The following is a 19,177-nucleotide window of genomic DNA, read 5'->3' as shown; positions in this document are numbered from 1 at the left end:
AAAAACTTTTTCACACAGAGGGTTGTGGTTCTGTGGAATGCTCTGCCTCAGAAGGCGGTGGAGGCCAATTCTCTGGATGCCTTCAAGAAAGAGTTGGATAGAGCTCTTAAAGATAGCGGAGTTGAGGGATATGGGGAGAAGGCAGGAATGGGGTACTGATTGTGGATGATCAGCCATGATCACAGTGAATGGTGGTGCTGGCTCGAAGGGCCGAATGGCCTACTCCTGCACCTGTTGTCCTGGAGGAGTGTGCTGAGTTTTCAGCCTGGAAAGAGGGTATGGAAAACATCACCACTACCGTCCAGTGGCCCCGACCCCACCCATCATGCAGACCCTTCGAGGGGCAGGTCCTGGCTCTCGTCCGACCCCTTCGGGTCCCTTTTGAATCCGCCCCCCCTCCGGTCCAAGACTGGTCTACCCTCGGGTGGTGGTGGTGTGGGGGGGCAGCGGTTGATCCAGCCCGACTGGGTCCCTCAGGAACGTACCCAGCTCCCTCAGGCCACACCGGCACCAAGGGGCCTGGGCTAGCAGCACCACGCTGGGCTGAAGGGCCTGCACCCCTCCTCCCGCCCCATTAGAAAGAAGGCAGCACGCCCAAAAAGAATAGTTCGTTTTTAATGAAAGCAACAAAAAAAAGAGAAAAAAAGAAATTAATTCTGGCGTTTAAAAACATTTAACTAGATTACATTTTGTAAAAAGCAAAACGTTATTTAATAGTGTGCAGACAAGTTCCCCTGTGACTGGGGTCGAGGGAAGGGAGGGGCAAGAGGGTCAAGGGGGAGTCATAGGGGGCAGTCAGTGGGGGAGGGGGTCGGGGACGGGCGAGGGAGGAGGGCGTCAGGAACAGGCCAGGAAGGACGGGGTCAGGGACGAACGAAGGGAGGGGTCGGGGACGAGTGAGGGAGGAGGGGGGACGAGTGAGGGAGGGTCGTCAGGGACGGGCGAGGGAGGAGGGCGTCAGGAACAGGCCAGGAAGGAGGGGGTCAGGGATGGACGAAGGGAGGGGTCGGGGACGGGCGAGGGAGGAGGGGGGACGGGTGAGGGAGGGTCATCAGGGACGGGCGAGGGAGGAGGGAGTCAGGAACAGGCCAGGGAGGAGGGGGTCAGGGACGGAGGAAGGTGTCAGGAACGGGCGAGGATGGGGGGGGGGGGGAGAGGCATGGACAGGGGGAAGACGAGGAACAGACCAGCAAGGGGTGTGTGCGCTTGAGGGCATAGCAAATATCGCCCCAGGTATAACTAATGTCACCTCACACACACACAGGTCAGCGCGGGGGGGGAGGGGGTGAGGACAGAGGGAGGGAGAGAGACTCACGGCCGGGGAGGGGTGGGTATTGGAGCCTCCCCCTGGCCAGTGCAGGCACGTATAAAGCCAGTCTACTCAAAATAGGATCTGTACCCACCGCGGGGGCGGCGGGCTCGTGTCGGAAACAGGCGGCTGGATGTACTGGGGGGAGAGGTGGTGCCAGGCTGGGGGGAGAGCCAGAGAGAGGATACCAGGACGACCAACACCGACGGGGACAACGGGGTGGGGGGGGGGGGGTGTTTAAAAAAAGAGGGGAAGAGATACGTGGCTGGGAGTTTGGGGGGGGGTGAAGGGAACGTTTGACGTGAATGAGCAATCACCCCCCCCACCCCCATCGGTGCTCCTGAAGCAAACTGCACAGCGGGAAGTTTATCCGCTGCCGTTGCCAGGGTGACGCATCTGGCCCCCCCCCCCCCCAGTGGGCACGCAGGTCGCCAGTGGAGAACCCCCACCCGCCGTCGCCAGGGAGACGTGTCGCCGCGGGAGACCTGGGCCCGTCATCGCCGGGTACACCTCTTCGTCCGGTATAGATGGAGGGGGTGGGGGGAGAGAGATATTGCCGCCGTGGCCGGGGAGACTCCTGTCCGGTGTCACCGGGATCCGTGCAGAGGCCGCAGAGTCCCCCACCCAGCCGCCGACTTCCTCTACCGAGGGTTGACTGAGAGTCTGAGGGGAGGGGGAAAAAGGAGGAGGCATTAAGGTCTAAAAGAGGGTGTGTACAATAATCAAATTAAAGTCCAACAAACGCATATCGTCCCATGGGGAAACCACAGATGGGAGGGGGGAGTGCACAGTCAGACCGGGGTGGGGGGGTTGGGGGAGGGAGGAGTGCAGATGGACCGAGGTGGGGGAGAGAGGGAGCGCTGATGGACGGGGGGGGGGGAGAGAGAGAGTGGAGGAGGGGAGAGAGTAGACGGACGGGGGGGAGAGAGTAGACGGACGGGGGGGAGAGAGTAGACGGACGGGGGGAGAGAGTAGACGGACGGGGGGAGAGAGTAGACGGACGGGGGAGAGAGTAGACGGACGGGGGAGAGACGGACGGGGGAGAGACGGACGGGGGGAGAGAGTAGACGGATGGGGGGAGAGAGTAGACTGACGGGTGGAGAGAGTAGACGGACGGGGGGAGAGAGTAGACGGACGGGGGGAGAGAGTAGACGGACGGGGGGAGAGACGGACGGGGGGAGAGACAGACGAGGGGAGAGAGTAGAGGGACGGGGGAGAGAGTAGAGGGACGGGGGAGAGAGCAGACGGACGGGGGAGAGAGCAGACGGACGGGGGAGAGACGGACGGGGGAGAGAGGAGACGGACGGGGGAGAGACGGACGGGGGAGAGACGGACGGGGGAGAGACGGACGGGGGAGAGACGGACGGGGGAGAGACGGACGGGGGAGAGAGTAGACGGACGGGGAGAGAGTAGACGGACGGGGAGAGAGTAGACGGACGGGGAGAGAGTAGACGGACGGGGGAGAGAGTAGACGGACGGGGGAGAGAGTAGACGGACGGGGGGAGAGAGTAGACGGACGGGGGAGAGACGGACGGGGGAGAGACGGACGGGGGGAGAGAGTAGACGGACGGGGGGAGAGAGTAGACGGACGGGGGAGAGACGGACGGGGGGAGAGACAGACGGGGGGAGAGAGCAGAGGGACGGGGGAGAGAGCAGAGGGACGGGGGAGAGAGCAGACGGACGGGGGAGAGAGCAGACGGACGGGGGAGAGAGCAGACGGACGGGGGAGAGAGCAGACGGACGGGGGAGAGAGCAGACGGACGGGGGAGAGACGGACGGGGGAGAGAGGAGACGGACGGGGGAGAGACGGACGGGGGAGAGACGGACGGGGGAGAGACGGACGGGGGAGAGACGGACGGGGGAGAGACGGACGGGGGAGAGAGTAGACGGACGGGGAGAGAGTAGACGGACGGGGAGAGAGTAGACGGACGGGGAGAGAGTAGACGGACGGGGAGAGAGTAGACGGACGGGGGAGAGACGGACGGGGGGAGAGACGGACGGGGGGAGAGACGGACGGGGGGAGAGACGGACGGGGGGAGAGACGGACGGGGGGAGAGACGGACGGGGGGAGAGAGGAGACGGACGGGGGAGAGAGTAGACGGACGGGGGAGAGAGTAGACGGACGGGGAGAGAGTAGACGGACGGGGGAGAGACGGACGGGGGGAGAGACGGACGGGGGGAGAGACGGACGGGGGGAGAGAGGAGACGGACGGGGGAGAGAGTAGACGGACGGGGGAGAGAGTAGACGGACGGGGGAGAGACGGACGGGGGAGAGACGGACGGGGGGAGAGACGGACGGGGGGAGAGACGGACGGGGGGAGAGACGGACGGGGGGAGAGACGGACGGGGGGAGAGACGGACGGGGGGAGAGAGGAGACGGACGGGGGAGAGAGTAGACGGACGGGGGAGAGAGTAGACGGACGGGGGAGAGAGTAGACGGACAGGGTGAAGCGCAGTGTCGATCCAGTTGGGGGGGGTTGGGCAGGGCGGGAGCGCAGTATCACGCCGGGAGACCGACTTGGCGGGTGTGCAGTGTCCCCCCCCCCCCCCCCGAATCCCGTCCTCCCCCCTCTCCCCGCACACTCACTGTAACTTGGCCTCCAGCAGGCCGAGCCGCTGCCTGTCCACGTAGTGGGAGAACAGGGCCAGCAGGTTGCCGGGGGTGACGGACGGGGTGGCCAGACAGGCCTGAGGCATTTTCAGAAGCTCCCGCGTCACTGCAAACACCAGCTCCGTCCTGGGCAACGGCAGAGAGGGAAGGGCGGGGGTCACATTGACGGGGAACGTCCTGTTCGTCTCCCCACCTCTCACACCCGACCTTCCACCTCGTCTCTCCCCCCGTCCCCCGCCCTCTGGGCCCGACTTCCCCTCTCCTGTGCCCCCTCCCTCTAATCCCCTGCCGGTCCGCCCGACTCTTCTCCCCTCCCCGTCTCCGATTCACATTCCCTCCCTTCCCAATACCCCCCTCACCTGCCCAGTCAGCCTCTCCCTCCCAGCCCCCCCTCACCTCCCCAGTCATCCCTTTCCCTCCCCTCCTCGCCCCTCTTACCCCTCCCCATCCCGAGCCTCAATTGCCCACTCTCCCCTCTGTTTCACCCCGGACAGACGACCAGAGGGGAACGTCGCCTCCTCACAAACGGGGAGGTGAGGGTGGTGATGGCAGCCTGGGGGGAGTGAGAGAGGGAAGGGCGGGGGTCACATTGACGGGGAACGTCCTGTTCGTCTCCCCACCTCTCACACCCGACCTTCCACCTCGTCTCTCCCCCCGTCCCCCGCCCTCTGGGCCCGACTTCCCCTCTCCTGTGCCCCCTCCCTCTAATCCCCTGCCGGTCCGCCCGACTCTTCTCCCCTCCCCGTCTCCGATTCACATTCCCTCCCTTCCCAATACCCCCCTCACCTGCCCAGTCAGCCTCTCCCTCCCAGCCCCCCCTCACCTCCCCAGTCATCCCTTTCCCTCCCCTCCTCGCCCCTCTTACCCCTCCCCATCCCGAGCCTCAATTGCCCACTCTCCCCTCTGTTTCACCCCGGACAGACGACCAGAGGGGAACGTCGCCTCCTCACAAACGGGGAGGTGAGGGTGGTGATGGCAGCCTGGGGGGAGTGAGAGAGGGAAGGGCGGGGGTCACATTGACGGGGAACGTCCTGTTCGTCTCCCCACCTCTCACACCCGACCTTCCACCTCGTCTCTCCCCCCGTCCCCCGCCCTCTGGGCCCGACTTCCCCTCTCCTGTGCCCCCTCCCTCTAATCCCCTGCCGGTCCGCCCGACTCTTCTCCCCTCCCCGTCTCCGATTCACATTCCCTCCCTTCCCAATACCCCCCTCACCTGCCCAGTCAGCCTCTCCCTCCCAGCCCCCCCTCACCTCCCCAGTCATCCCTTTCCCTCCCCTCCTCGCCCCTCTTACCCCTCCCCATCCCGAGCCTCAATTGCCCACTCTCCCCTCTGTTTCACCCCGGACAGACGACCAGAGGGGAACGTCGCCTCCTCACAAACGGGGAGGTGAGGGTGGTGATGGCAGCCTGGGGGGAGTGAGAGAGTGACAGAGACAGACACAGAGAGACAAGACAGAGAAAGAGAGGGGGAGGGAGGCAATGGAGGAGGGCACGGGAAGAATGGAGAAAAGAGGGGCAGTGGGGGCATGGGGAGAGGGGGAGCGAGAGAGAGAGAGAGAGAGGGCGAGAGAGAAATAGAGGGTGAGACAGAGATAGAGGGCGGGGGAGGGCGAGAAGGGGCGAGGGAGGACGAGAGAGAGATAGAGGGCAAGAGGGGGCAAGAAGGGGTGAGAGATAGAAGGCAAGAGGGGGTGAGGGAGGGCGAGAAGGGGCGAGGGAGGATGAGAGAGATGAGGGGGCGAGGGAGGATGAGAGAGATGAGGGGGCGAGGGAGGGTGAGAAGAGGTGAGGGAGGGATAGAGGGGGTGAGGGAGAGATAGAGGGCAAGAGGGGGTGAGAGAGATAGAAGGTCAAAGAGAGAGGACGAGAAGGGGCGAGGGAGAGTGAGAGAAGAGAGATGGATGGATGAGGGGTGGGTTAGAGGAGAGGGCGAGGTGAGGTACAGCACAAGAGTGGTCGAGTGGGGATGCCAGAGGGAGGGAGTGAGGAAGAGCGGGCGCCAGCGGGGTTGGAGGTGGGGGGAAGGAGGGAGAGGCAGGGGCATCGAGGGGAGGGGAGACAGAGATGATGACACCTCCCCCCCCACCACCACCCCCACCCGCCCGTCCGCAAACACTCACCACCTGTTGTCCTCCATCAGCTGGCTGTCGGCAGCCGAGCTCTGCAGCCGCTCGCCCTGACTCAGGATCATGTAGAAGAGGGTCACACCGAACTGCGTCAACCAGAGAGAGGGGGGTGTTGGGAGAGTGACGGTGTGGGATGTCCCCCCGACCCCCCCGGCCCCTACTCCCTGCTCAAGGCAATCACCCGCCACCGACCCCGCCTGCGTCCCTCACCGCCATGCTGCTGAGGCAAGCCAGCTGAAGAGCAGATCAGGAGGCCCCCAAACTCGAATCCCTCCACCCACACGCCCTCTTGAAAGTCTCGAATGCGTTCGCCTCTGCACTGGGCAGCGCACTCCAGACGCTTTCTTAAAAAAAAAATTCTCACCACCACTTTTATTTCTGTTTTTGCACGACTTGTTTAATTTAACTATTTAATATACACACACACACACACACAACAATTCATGATCTATTTTTTCCTCTATTATGTACGAGATAGAGAGATAGAGTGCAGAGGAGATTTACAAGGATGTTGCCTGGATTGGAGAGCGTGCCTTATGAGAATAGGTTGAGTAAACTCGGCCTTTTCTCCTTGGAGCGACGGAGGATGAGAGGTGTATAAGGTGATGAGAGGCATTGATTGTGTGGATAGTCAGAGGCTTTTCCCCAGGGCTGAAATGGCTAACACGAGAGGGCACAGTTTTAAGGTGCTTGGAAGTAGGTACAGAGGAGATGTCAGGGGTAAATTTTTCCACACAGAGAGTGGCGAGTGCGTGGAATGGGCTGCCGGTAGCGGATACGATTAAGAGCCTCTTGGATAGGTACATGGAGCTTAGTAAAATGGAGGGCCGTGCGGCAGGGAAATTCTAGGTAGTCTCTAGAGCAGGTTACATGGTCGACACAACATTGTGGGCCGAAGGGCCTGTGATGTGCTGTAGATTTCTCTGTTTCTATGAGATGCACAAATAAAAATTCTCCGTCAAATCGCTCAGAATCCCTGGTTTACCGTCTGCGTGAGACGATGGGACTTGAGAGACTCTGAGATTTTTACTGTGCCATGGTCTGTTCTGATCAAAGTACGGTGTTGCTTTGCACTGTTGTAACTATATGTTATAATTAGGTGGTTTTTGTTAGTTTTTAAGTCAGTTTGTCATGTGTTTTCGTGCTATCATTCTGGAAAACCATTTTTATCATTTCTTAAAGCATGCATTACTAAATGACAATAAAAGAGGACTGCCTGTCCTCATAATCATAATACTCAGTTATGTGAGCGAAGGATCGGTGGGGGGGGGTGGTGCTGAATACTGTTTCCCCACGGCCTCGGCAAAGTAGCCCTTCCCATCGAAGACCCCACCCACCCCGAGCATTCCCCCCACCTCCTCCCAGAGACCAAAGCCGGAAAGCACATCCCACCAGGCTCGGGGGCAGCTTCTGTTGCAAGCTAATGAGAGGCATTGATCGTGTGGATAGTCAGAGGCTTTTTCCCCAGGGCTGAAATGGCTAGCATGAGAGGGCACAGTTTTAAGGTGCTTGGAAGTAGGTACAGAGGAGATGTCAGGGGTAAGTTTTTTCCTCAGAGAGTGGTGAGTGTGTGGAATGGGCTGCCGGTGACGGTGGTGGAAGTGGATACGATACGGTCTTTTAAGAGACTCTTAGATAGGTACGTGGAGTTTAGAAACATAGAGGGCTATGGGTAACCCGAGGTAATTACTAATGTAAGTACATGTTCGGCACAGCTTTGTGGGCCGAAGGGCCTGTATTGTGCTGTGGGTTTCCTATGCTTCTAAGTCTCTAAGACAGTTGAACGGTCCCCTCGTGTGGGACGATGGACTCCCGACCTCGCCGTCTGCCCGCACTGCACTTTCTCTGCCACCGTTAACGCTCTACCCTGCCCTCTGCAGGCTCGCCCCACACTCCTGGCGCGCTGAGCTCCTCGAGCGTTTCGTGTCCGTTGCTCGTGTTTATGATTCTTCGCTGTGAAACAGGGACACCTCTTTTGGAGCTTGCGGGGGTGGGGGGGGTTGCTTTGGGGTTCTAATGTTTAACTGCCATTCATTCTTCGGGGAACTCCTCTGTTTTTCTGGATGTTTGCAAAAGGAAAGAATTTTCAAGACATATATTGTATGTAAACACCCTGGGAAAGGTTTCACCACTAATGTAATGGTTTTTCCTGTAGTGGCAGTGTTTGGGTCATGGCGAGAGATAACGGGGGCTTTGGAATGTGTGCTGGCCAATAAAGGGAGTGTTTTTTTTTCTTGTTGTGTGCCCGAGAACGAGGGGATCTGGGTCATACGTCATTTCTACTTTATATAGGCTGCGTATTTATCTTATCATTCCTGCTTTTACTATATGCTAGCATTATTTTCGGTTTTCTGTGTTATTTGTTAGGTTATTTTTTGGGGCTGGGAATGCTCAAAACTTTTTCCCATATAAATTAATGGTACAGTTATCGCTTCACGCCATTTCGGCTTACAAATGGTTTAACAGGAACGCTCTACCTTAGGGGGGGAATATGGGACAAGGGCGGTCCCGTATGGGACAAACTTATTTAGCCCGATATACGGGATGTCCCGGCTAATACGGGACACTTGGCAACCCCATGTTGAAGTTCCAACAGTGGGTGTGTCAGGGAATGAGGAAAGGTGCAGCTGACTCATATCGTTTCCTCGCGGCCCAGTAGCGCATGCTTTGCGGTCCGGTGTTTGGGGAACCACTGGATTACCAGTTCCTTAAGGTTGTTATAGCCGAGGGTGTTAATGGGGCACAAGCTCCCGCTACCGATTAAACGTTCCCAACGGCGTGCGCCTCAACCAGCCTCTGACAAAACCAAGCCCAGATCCTGGCCTTCGCCTGAGGCTTAGCTACTGAGCCCAGCAGCACTGTTTCCACCGACAGAAGAAGAGGCGAAGGCAGGTTTACTGGCGCCTTAAAACCAGTTGCTTCGGGCAGATGGGGCTGGCCAGCCGCGGCTGGCAGCTCACCCAGGAGAACTCTGATCTCGAACCTCCGCTGCCTCGCGGATACACCCACTGGTGGGAAGGGCTTTGGGAATGAAACCACCCCTCCCACCCCCGGAGGGAAAAATCCAGAGCTGGGGTCCGCAAGGCAGCTCGACGCTGTCGGTGCCCGTCTCTGCCGCTCCTGTGGGTTCATCAGACTCGTGGAGAGGGGGAAGCCTGCCACGTGGGCGACAGCTTTCTCTCCATCTCGCACCGACCAGGCTTGGGTGTCAAGACGTCAAGGCCTCAGAATAGAATCGTAACGCCCTGGGAGAGGCTTCACTGCTGGTGCGACGAGTCGCAAGTGTTTGGGTCATGACTGGAGACAACGGGGGGCTTTGGAACGTGCGGCGTCCAGTGAGGGGGGAGTGGTGTTTTTTTTTCTTTCTTGTGCGCCCGAGAGCGAGGCTTTTGTTTGGCAGATGACGGAGAGGTCGTGGACAGCAGGACAGAGCGGGCGAGGAATGGGGCTCGGGAGTTGACGACGCCCGGGGGGGGGGGGGGTGGGAATCGATGGAGAGCAAACAGACGGGAAAACCGTGCGCTCCAACGTTGTGCATTGGACTGTTTCGTCAAAAATGGGCCCTTTTTCTCTCTGCTTTTCTTTACTGACCCTCTAATCAAATTAAGAATTATAAAGCTCAATCGTTTAATCGCATATTTTGCACTGCCTGTTATTTCGCGGTACGGGTTTGTAACGGGGGGGGGGACACAACACGCAGCATCCACGCAAAAACGAGATTTCGCATGTTTGGCAGGGCTGGAGACTCCCTTCCCCTGGACTAACGCCGCCGGCCGAGCCCAAGGATTACAGAACCATGGAGTTATTGAGTAGGCCCGCCAGAAAATGGATGTCAGGGTTGTGAGCGGCGACGTGCATGTACCGTGAGGGAAAATTTACTGTTAACTTTAATGAATCGATCTGTATGAAAGGGGAACAAGATAGATCTCCGCTGCACCTCAGTACACGTGACAATCTCGAACCAATATTTACCATTGAAGGTGAGGGCGGAGGGGAGGGGGGAGATGTTTTGGTTTTTATACACATTATTGACATCAGCGGATCCGGGGTTGAGAGGGTGAACAGCTTTAAGTTCCTCGGCATAAACATCACCGAGGATCTCACGTGGTCTGTACATACTGGCTGTGTGATGAAAAAAGCACACCAGTGTCTCTTTCACCTCAGACGGTTGAGGAAGTTTGGTGTGGGCCCCCAAATCCGAAGAACTTTCTACAGGGACACAATTGAGAGCCTCCTGACTGACTGCATCGCTGCCTAGTATGGGAACTGTACTTCCCTCAATCGCAGGACTCTGCAGAGAGTGGTGTGGACAGCCCAGCACATCTGTAGATGTGAACTTCCCACTATTCAGGACATTTACAGAGACGGGTGTAAAAAGGGCCCAAAGAATCATTGGGGACCCAGGCACCCCAACCACAAACTGTTCCAGCTTCTACTATCCAGGAAACGGTACCGCAGCATAAAAGCCAGGACCAACTGGCTCCGGGACAGCTTCTTCCACCAGGCCATCAGACTGATTAATTCACACTGATACAGCTGTATTTCTATGTTATATTGACTGTTCTATTTATTATAAATTACTCTGATTGCACATTTAGACGGAGACGTAACGTAAAGATTTTTTCTCCTCACGTAATGTGAAGGATGTAAGAAATAAAGTCAATTCAACCGACACAAGTGATTCAAGCCACCCAAACCTGACCTGCTGAGTCCCTCCAGCACTTTGTGGGTGTCGTACAGATCAGGGTCAGGTGGCTAACAGTCGTACGAGCAGCGCTCCATGATCACAAGCCCTGGTTAAGCCGCCACCTGATGGCAGGCAGACGATCCCTGAAGAGTATTGATAATGGCCGGGGGGAGGTCCACCCGTCTTGTAAAGTCACTGCCCAGAAGCCGCCGATGGCAAACCGATCCGTGGAAAGATTTGCCAAGAACGATCGTGGTCGGGGACAGGCCACGATCGCCTGCGTCATGCGACGCGACTAATAACGGAAGCAGACCCAGCAAGAGGGGCCTTTAAGAGGCTGCTGGATGTGCTGAAACTGGGGAGGGTGCAAAGGAGGATCATGACAAATGATTCCAGGACTGACGGCTTCTCCTAAGAAGAGTGTTTGATGGCTCTGGGATGGGAACTGGAATGATAGAGCGGAGGAAGGGGAAAACAGAAATATATCTAAGATAGTGAGCAGTAAAGATGTCAGGAAAGACAGGCAGGTGATGGGGCAAATGTGTAGCCATTGGGATGAGTTGCAGTGAAATCAAAGCAAAAAATATCAAATGCTGGTCTTAAGGTGTTGTACCTAAATGCACGCAGCATAAGGAATAAGGTGGATGATCTTGTTGTACAGCTACAGATTGGCAGGTTTGATATTGTGGCCATCACTGAGACATGGCTAAAGGATGCATGTCTCTGGGAGCTGATTGTCCAAGGATACACGGTGTATCGGAAGGATAGGAAGGTAGGCAGAGGGGGAGGCATGGCTTTATTGGTAAGAAATGATATTAAATCATTAGAAAGAGGTGATATAGGATCGGAAGGTGCAGAATCTTTATGGGTTGAGCTAAGGAATAGCAGCGGTAAAAGGACCCTGATGGCAGTTATTTATAGGCCTCCAAACAGCTGCAGGGATGTGGACTACAAATTACAACTGGAAATAGAAAAGGCTTGTCAGAAGGGCAGTGTTATGATAATTGTGGGGGATTTTAACATGCGAGTAGATTGGAAAAATCAGGTCGGCACTGGATCTCAAGAGAGAGAATTTGTAGAATGTCTGCGAGATGGCTTTTTAGAACAGCTTGTTGTTGAGCCCACTAGGGAATCGGCTGTACTGGATTGGGTATTGTGTAATGAGCCGGAGGTGATTAGAGAGATTGAGGTGAAGGAACCTTAGGAAACAGAATCATAACATGATTGAGTTCACTGTGAAATTAGAAAAAGAGAAGCCGAAATCTGACGTGTCGGTGTTTCAGTGGAGTAAAGGAAATTACAGTGGCATGAGAGAGGAACTGGCCAAAGTTGACTGGAAAGGGACACTGGCGGGAAAGACGGCAGAGCAGCAGTGGCTGGAGTTTATGCGAGAAGTGAGGAATGTGCAAGACAGGTATATTCCAAAAAAGAAGAAATTTTCGAGTGGAAAAAGGATGCAACCGTGGTTGACAAGAGAAGTCAAAGCCAAAGTTAAAGCTAAGGAGAGGGCATACAAGGAAGCAAAAATTAGTGGGAAGACAGAGGATTGGGAAGTCTATAAAACCTTACAAAAGGAAACCAAGAAGGTCATTAAGAGAGAAAAGATTAACTATGAAAGGAAACTAGCAAATAATATCAAAGAGGATACTAAAAGCTTTTTCAAGTATATAAAGAGTAAAAGACAGGTGAGAGTAGATATAGGACCGGTAGAAAATGATGCTGGAGAAATTGTAATGGGAGATGAGGAGATGGCAGAGAAACTGAACAAGTATTTTGCATCAGTCTTCACTGAGGAAGACAGCAGGATACCGGACACTCAAGGGTGGCAGGGAAGAGAAGTGTGCGCAGTCACAATTACGACAGAGAAAGTACTCAGGAAGCTGAATAGTCTAAAGGTAGATAAATCTCCTGGACCAGATGGAATGCACCCTCGTGTTCTGAAGGAAGTAGCTGTGGAGATTGCGGAGGCATTAGCGATGATCTTTCAAAAGTCAATAGATCCTGGCATGGTTCCGGAAGACTGGAAGATTGCAAATGTCACTCCGCTATTTAAGAAGGGGGCAAGCAAGCAAGAAGGAAATTATAGACCTGTTAGCTTGACATCGGTAGTTGGGAAGTTGTTGGAGTCGATTGTCAAGGATGAGGTTACAGAGTACCTGGAGGCATATGACAAGATAGACAGAACTCAGCATGGATTCCTTAAAGGAAAATCCTGCCTGACAAACTTTTCTACAATTTTTTGTAAAAAATTTCCTACAATTTTTTGAGGAAATTACCAGTAGGCTAGACAAGGGAGATGCAGTGGATGTTGTATATTTGGATTTTCAGAAGGCCTTTGACAAGGTGCCACACATGAGGCTGCTTAACAAGATAAGAGCCCATGGAATTACAGGAAAGTTACATACGTGGATAGAGCATTGGCTGATTGGCAGGAAACAGAGAGTGGGAATAAAGGGATCCTATACTGGTAGGCTGCCGGTTACCAGTGGTGTTCCACAGGGGTCCGTGTTGGGGCCGCTTCTTTTTACATTGTACATCAACGATTTGGATTATGGGATAGATGGCTTTGTGGCTAAGTTTGCTGACGATACGAAGATAGGTGGAGGGGCCGGTAGTGCTGAGGAAACGGAGAGTCTGCAGAGAGACTTGGATAGATTGGAAGAATGGGCAGAGAAGTGGCAAATGAAGTACAATGTTGGAAAGTGTATGGTTATGCACTTTGGCAGAAGAAATAAACGGGCAGACTATTATTTAAATGGGCAAAAGAATTCAAAGTTCGGAGATGCAATGGAACTTGGGAGTCCCCGTGCAGGATACCCTTAAAGTTAACCTGCAGGTTGACTCGGTAGTGAAGAAGGCGAATGCAATGTTGGCATTCATTTCTAGAGGAATAGAGTATAGGAGCAGGGATGTGATGTTGGGGCTCTATAAGGCGCTGGTGAGACCTCACTTGGAGTACTGTGGGCAGTTTTGGTCTCCTTATTTAAGAAAGGATGTGCTGACGTTGGAGAGGGTACAGAGAAGATTCACTAGAATGATTTCGGGAATGAGAAGGTTAACATATGAAGACCGCTTTGTCCGCTCTTGGACTGTATTCCTTGGAGTTTAGAAGAATGAGGGGAGACCTCAGAAACATTTCGAATGTTAAAAGGCATGGACAGAGTGGATGTGGCAAAGTTGTTTCCCATGATGGGGGAGTCTAGTACGAGAGGGCATGACTTCAGGATTGAAGGGCGCCCTTTCAGAACAGAAATGCGAAAAAATTTTTTTAGTCAGAGAGTGGTGAATCTATGGAATTTGTTGCCACGGGCGGCAGTGGAGGCCAAGTCATTGGGTGTATTTAAGGCAGAGATTGATAGGTATCTGAATAGCCAGGGCATCAAAGGTTATGGTGAGAAGGCGGGGCAGTGGGACTAAATAGGATAAAATGAATCAGCTCATGATAAAAAGGCGGAGCAGACTCGATGGGCCGAATGGCCTACTTCTGCTCCTGTCTTATGGTCTTATTCACTGGAATTCAGAAGAGTGAAGGGCTAACCTCATTGAAGCCTATCGAATTGAAGAACAGGTGAAAATTTACTGGAATGTTACCTGGGTTTCATCTCCTAAGTTACAGAGAAAGGTTGAACAAGTTGGGATCAAGGCAGGAGGAGAGAGAGCACTGTGTGCGCAGACCTCCGGTGAAAAATGACATCGTATCTGTTAAATAGGGGCCATGGACATTTCTGATTTGATGGAGACAGACGTGAAAGCACAGAGGAACATCTGGAGAAATTTCTGAAACGCTCGTTCGCTGCTGTCTTTACTGAGCTGTCGGGAATCTTTCGGAGGAAAGGCCTCAAAATCCCCGGCCCTGCCTGCTTTTGGCGACCAAGATGGAGGTCGAATCATTGGGATAGAGATGGCACTCAGTACTCGGTGTCGGAGAGCTGATCAGAGCTCGAAGTTTTCGGATGACTCAGAGTCGGACCGTGGTCGGGCATGGCAGGGAGAGTTTTACTTCCTTCTCTCCGTCTGCGTGAGATGTGGGACATTTGAAAGTCTTTGAACTTTTACTGTGCTCATGTACTTCTTCATCAAGTTATGGTATTGTTGCACTGTTGTAACTATATGTTCTAATTATGTGGTTTCCTTAGTTTTTTTCAGTCCTGGTCTGTCCTGTGTTTTGTAATATCACACCAGAGGAAATAATGTATCATTTCTTAATGCATGCATTACTAAATGACAATAAAAGAGGACTGCGTGTCTTCATAATCTAATTTAGTATTTATTCTTTGGAACGTAGAAGGTTGAGGGGGGACTTGATAGAGGTGTTTAAAATTATGAGGGGGATTGATAAGAGTTGATGTGGATAGACTTTTTCCATTGAGAGTGGGGGAGATTCAAACAAGAGGACATGAGTTGAGAGTTAAAGGGCAAAAGTTCAGGGGTAACATGAGGGGAAACTTCTTTACTCAGAGAGTGGTAGCTGTGTGGAACGAGCTTCCAGCAGAAGTGGTTGAAGCAGGTTCGATGTTGTCATTTAAAGTTAAATTGGATAGATATATGGACAGGAAAGGAACGGAGGGTTATGGGCCGAGTGCAGGTCGGTGGGACTAGGTGAGAGTAAGAGTTCGGCACGGACTAGAAGGGCCAAGATGGCCTGTTTCCGTGCCGTAATTGTTACATGGAATGGCCAAAGAGTGGATGCGGAGAGGACGGGTAGACTCTAAGACCAGAATAGAGGGGCATCCTTTCAAAATGGAGATGAGGAGGAATTTCTTTAGCCGGAGAGCGGTGGATCTGTGGAATTCTTTGCCACGGACAGCCGTGGAGGCCAGGCCTTTACGGATATTTGACGCGGAGGTTGACAGATTCTTATCACAGGTGGCAGAAAAATCTGCAGATGCTGGAAATCCAAGCAACACGCAGACGCTTCCAAGGGTTTCGGCCCGGAACGTCCACCGTACTTTCCCCCCCCCCCGCCCCGCCCCACAGGTGCCGCCTGCCCTGCTGGGTTCCTCCAGCATTTGGTGTGTGCGTCGTTGGTAGTCCCGGGACACAATCGGATACAGGGAGAAGGCAGGAGATTGGGTCCGAGAGGAAAATTGGATCAGCCGTGATGGAATGGCGGAGCAGGCTCGATGGGCCAAACGGCCTAATTCTGCTCCTATATCCCGTGGTCTGAGAGTTGGATTTGAATTCATTTGAGTTTCACCCTACATCCATCCCACAACACGGGGGAGCAAAAATCTTTCTGTTACGAGTCCGGCACAATGTACAGACGTGGGAATTTACAAGGCTACAGGCTTGTGGAAAGAAGCTGCCCCGTAGCCTGTTGGTTCTGTCTTTAACGCTGCGGTGCTGTTTGCCAGACAGAAGCAGATGAAACAGTTTACAGTTGGGGAGACTGGTGTCCAGCTCTTCTTTCAGCACCTGCTGTTCTAAATGTCCTCAACAGAGGTTAAGTTTGACTGTTTTATTATAATGGGCCTCTTTTGTTTGTTTGTTTCTTTTTTGTTTTAGTTAACCTACAGCACAATACAGGCCCTTCAGCCCACAATGCTGTGCTGAACATGTACTTACTTTAGAAATTACCCAGGGTTACCCATGGCCCTCTATTTTTCTAAGCCTGTCCAGAAGTCTCTTAAAAGATCCTATCGTTTCCACCTCCACCACCGTCGCCGGCAGCCCATTCCACGCACTCACCACTCTCTGCGTAAAGAACTTCCCCCTGACATCTCCTCCGCACCTACTTCCAAGCCCCTGAAAACTGTGCCCTCTCAACTGTCTCCGAGGCTGGGGATCCGGACCTGCCTCTCGGTTTTTTTGCACTACCTTACTTCCCATTTTTCTACTTTCTATTTATGATTTATAATTTAAATTTTTCACATTTACAAATTTTAACTATTTTTAATATTCTTGATATTTAATATTTGTAATCCAGGGAGTGCGAAGCGCAGAATCAAATATCGCTGTGATGATTGTACGCTCTAGTATCAATTGTTTGGTGACAATAAAGTATCAAGTATAAAGATTGTTGCCAAAAGACTTACCTTGAGGGAATGGAAGTCACCTTCTCCCCCTTCCTTTCGGAGATGGATGACTGATATGATCTCAGTCATACAGATGGAGAAACTTTGGTTCTTGAGAACCAATTCAATTAAAAAATCTTCGGCTATCTGGGACCCGGTTCTTGCCTGCCTGGACGAGGCAGGGGGCGGATTTCCCCCCAGCTGATTTCTCACGGCCCTCATTTGAGATTTCAAGTTTAGTATTTTTGAGCACATTGTACAATAAGCATCCCTCTACTGTTATGTCTTTTTTTTTTGCTTATTTCTTTTTTATACATGTCTGAGCTGGTATGTTTTTGTTGATTTCATTGCTTTGTTTTGAAAATTTTGAAAATAAAGTATTTTTAAAAAAAAAAACTGTGGCCCTTTCCTGTTTGCCATTTCAGCCCTGGGGAGAAGTCTCTGGCTGTCCAGACGATCGATCGTGCGGGCAGCCGGTTGAGATCCATAAATACAGCTCCTTTAATCGTATGGGGTGTGCCGTCTGCCATTTCCTGGCACCAAGTTGTAACAGGGTAGCGAGTCACACAGCAGCCACACAGCCCCGGGGTTTGGGACAGGAGAGCCGTCAGGATCTCACGGGTTTGGCGAGACTGCAGTGTGTATTCCCTCGACGTACACAGCCCGAGAAAACATTCTCCTGCCTTCCCCTCGTAAACTTTGATGCCCTGACTAATTAGGACTAATTCAAAATAAACTGCTCTCGGGCTTCCAGCCGGGTACAGGTACCGATGATAACTGGCGTTTTGATGACGAACTTCCGCCACCTTCATCAGGGGTGACACCCAGGCGCACCTGGTCCGGTGGTATTTACACCCCCCGACATCCGTCTCTCTCCTGATTCGTTTGTCCCCGTCCAATCAGGTTTCTGCTCCCCCACCCTTGTTTACGATCGAATTCCAGTTCTTATTTAGAGCGAGGCCTTCGCCTTCGTTGAAATCCTTTCCCTCCAGTTCGATTTCCATGGCCTCCTTCACCAGGCGGAGCAGCGTGCATCGGCACGGTGGAAAACCACGTGAAGGAGAACAGGAGGTGTATCCATTTGGGTTGCCCAGAGAAATCGGCGGTCACAGAATACTGCATTCACAATAGCCATAGGATTGGCACTGACACCACAAAACTACTGTGCTGAAGCAATGGCTTTCGGCCTTCCCCTGGTGAAGGAAACAGTTGAAATAAAAGCAGAGCCTAAGACTTTTAACCCAGCTGAAGGTCCTGCTCCAAGTAAAAACTGGAATTCGATCATAAACAAGGTGGCAAACCTGATTGGATGAACGAACCAATCAGGAGAGAGAGACGGACGTCGGGGGTATAAATACCACCAGACTGGATGCGCCCTGGCATCGCCCCCGACGAAGGTGGCGGAGTCTGCCAGCGAAACGCCGGTGTCAATCAACGCCTGTACCCGGCTGGAAGCCCGAGAGGAGTTTACTCGTCGAATACGCCGGGACACTTTTCCCTCCAAGCTCCTGCTGAGAGCCAGAAAGCAGGAGAAAAGAGCAAAAGCTTTCAGGTTTGGAAGCAAAACGGGAGCTGACCAATGGCCGCGAGCGTAACTGGCAGCTCCGCGGTCGGGCTGACCAATAGCTGTGAGTGTAACCTCACAGTTGCCATGACTACGTCCAGGAACCCGACCTCATCTTCCAACGTCATGGACCCAAAAAAAAAATAAATTGGGAGGGGCAGAGCCTGGCCTCCCGCGACGAAGGGGTGACTCGTCTCCCCGCGGCTCCCACTCACCATCTCCCCGGCTGCCCGCGTGGCCCGAAGGTGGCCGAGCTGCCCCCCTCAAACGAAACGCGCCCTCCTTTCCCCTCCGCCATCGGATCTCGGCACGGCCCTCGGGGCCCCAAAAGCGCCAGCCCGCTCTGTCCCTCGTTTGCGGCTCCCGTTCGCCGGAACCTGAAAAGGGAAATTTTGACGCCTTGCACCGGACCGCTGGCCCCGGTGGTTCTGCCCTCTCTGGCTTAGATCCAGGGGTGGGCGGGGGGGGGAGGAGGGGTGTTCCTCCACGCCCATCGCCCCATCGACGACCCGGGGGCTGAACCGCATTCACCAACATCCCCCCCAAACCCAGTAATCGTCCTTGGCAACATGCCCGAACGCCACGGCACAAGGTGCCCCTCTCCTCCCCTACGACCGTCCCCGCCCATGGAGGCCCCACCACCCCCCGACTGGCCCCCCCCCCCACCGATCTGCTGCGCGGGGCCCAACCCACAGCACCGAGCTCCCACCACCCCTCCTCTCGGTGCCCCAACGCTGAGGCCCACCTTATTCTGCAGGACGGCGGCAAAATGGCTGCCCGGGCCCTCGGTCAGCTGCCGCAGCAGTTCCGTCAGAGCGCCGGAGGGCAGGCGGCCGATCAGCCGGGTGCAGGGCTCCGTCAACGAG

The 19,177-nt window shown here is 54.1% G+C and overlaps 1 protein-coding gene across 1 annotated transcript; it reads right to left on the bottom strand.

Annotated features, from left to right (window-relative positions):
• Positions 1-611: 611 nt before the first annotated feature.
• On the bottom strand, positions 612-19,171 carry LOC140193700 (protein PAT1 homolog 1-like). Its single transcript, XM_072250867.1, has 4 exons — positions 19,057-19,171; positions 6,041-6,132; positions 3,897-4,046; positions 612-1,972 (listed from the first exon to the last, which is right to left on the bottom strand). Exons 2-4 carry the CDS (start codon positions 6,109-6,111, stop codon positions 1,951-1,953), a joined length of 243 nt encoding a protein of 80 aa, XP_072106968.1. The 5' UTR covers positions 6,112-6,132; positions 19,057-19,171; the 3' UTR covers positions 612-1,950.
• Between the last annotated feature and the right edge of the window lie 6 nt (positions 19,172-19,177).

This window comes from Mobula birostris, unplaced genomic scaffold (assembly GCF_030028105.1).
Source record: "Mobula birostris isolate sMobBir1 unplaced genomic scaffold, sMobBir1.hap1 scaffold_733, whole genome shotgun sequence".
In the NCBI taxonomy this organism is placed as follows: Eukaryota; Metazoa; Chordata; class Chondrichthyes; order Myliobatiformes; family Myliobatidae; genus Mobula; species Mobula birostris.
The sequence above is the reverse complement of the archived record's forward strand: the minus strand, read 5'-3'. Positions and strand labels throughout refer to the sequence as shown.

Bases quoted from the DNA above. Each gene is read 5' to 3' on its own strand.
- LOC140193700 (XM_072250867.1), bottom strand. From the start codon at position 6,111: ATGATCCTGAGTCAGGGCGAGCGGCTGCAGAGCTCGGCTGCCGACAGC. The intron at 4,047-6,040 runs GTGAGTGTTTGC...GCCGTTGCCCAG, and splicing joins CTGATGGAGGACAACAGGTG to GACGGAGCTGGTGTTTGCAG. The intron at 1,973-3,896 runs GTGAGTGTGCGG...CCCTCCCCTCAG, and splicing joins CTGCTGGAGGCCAAGTTACA to ACTCTCAGTCAACCCTCGGT.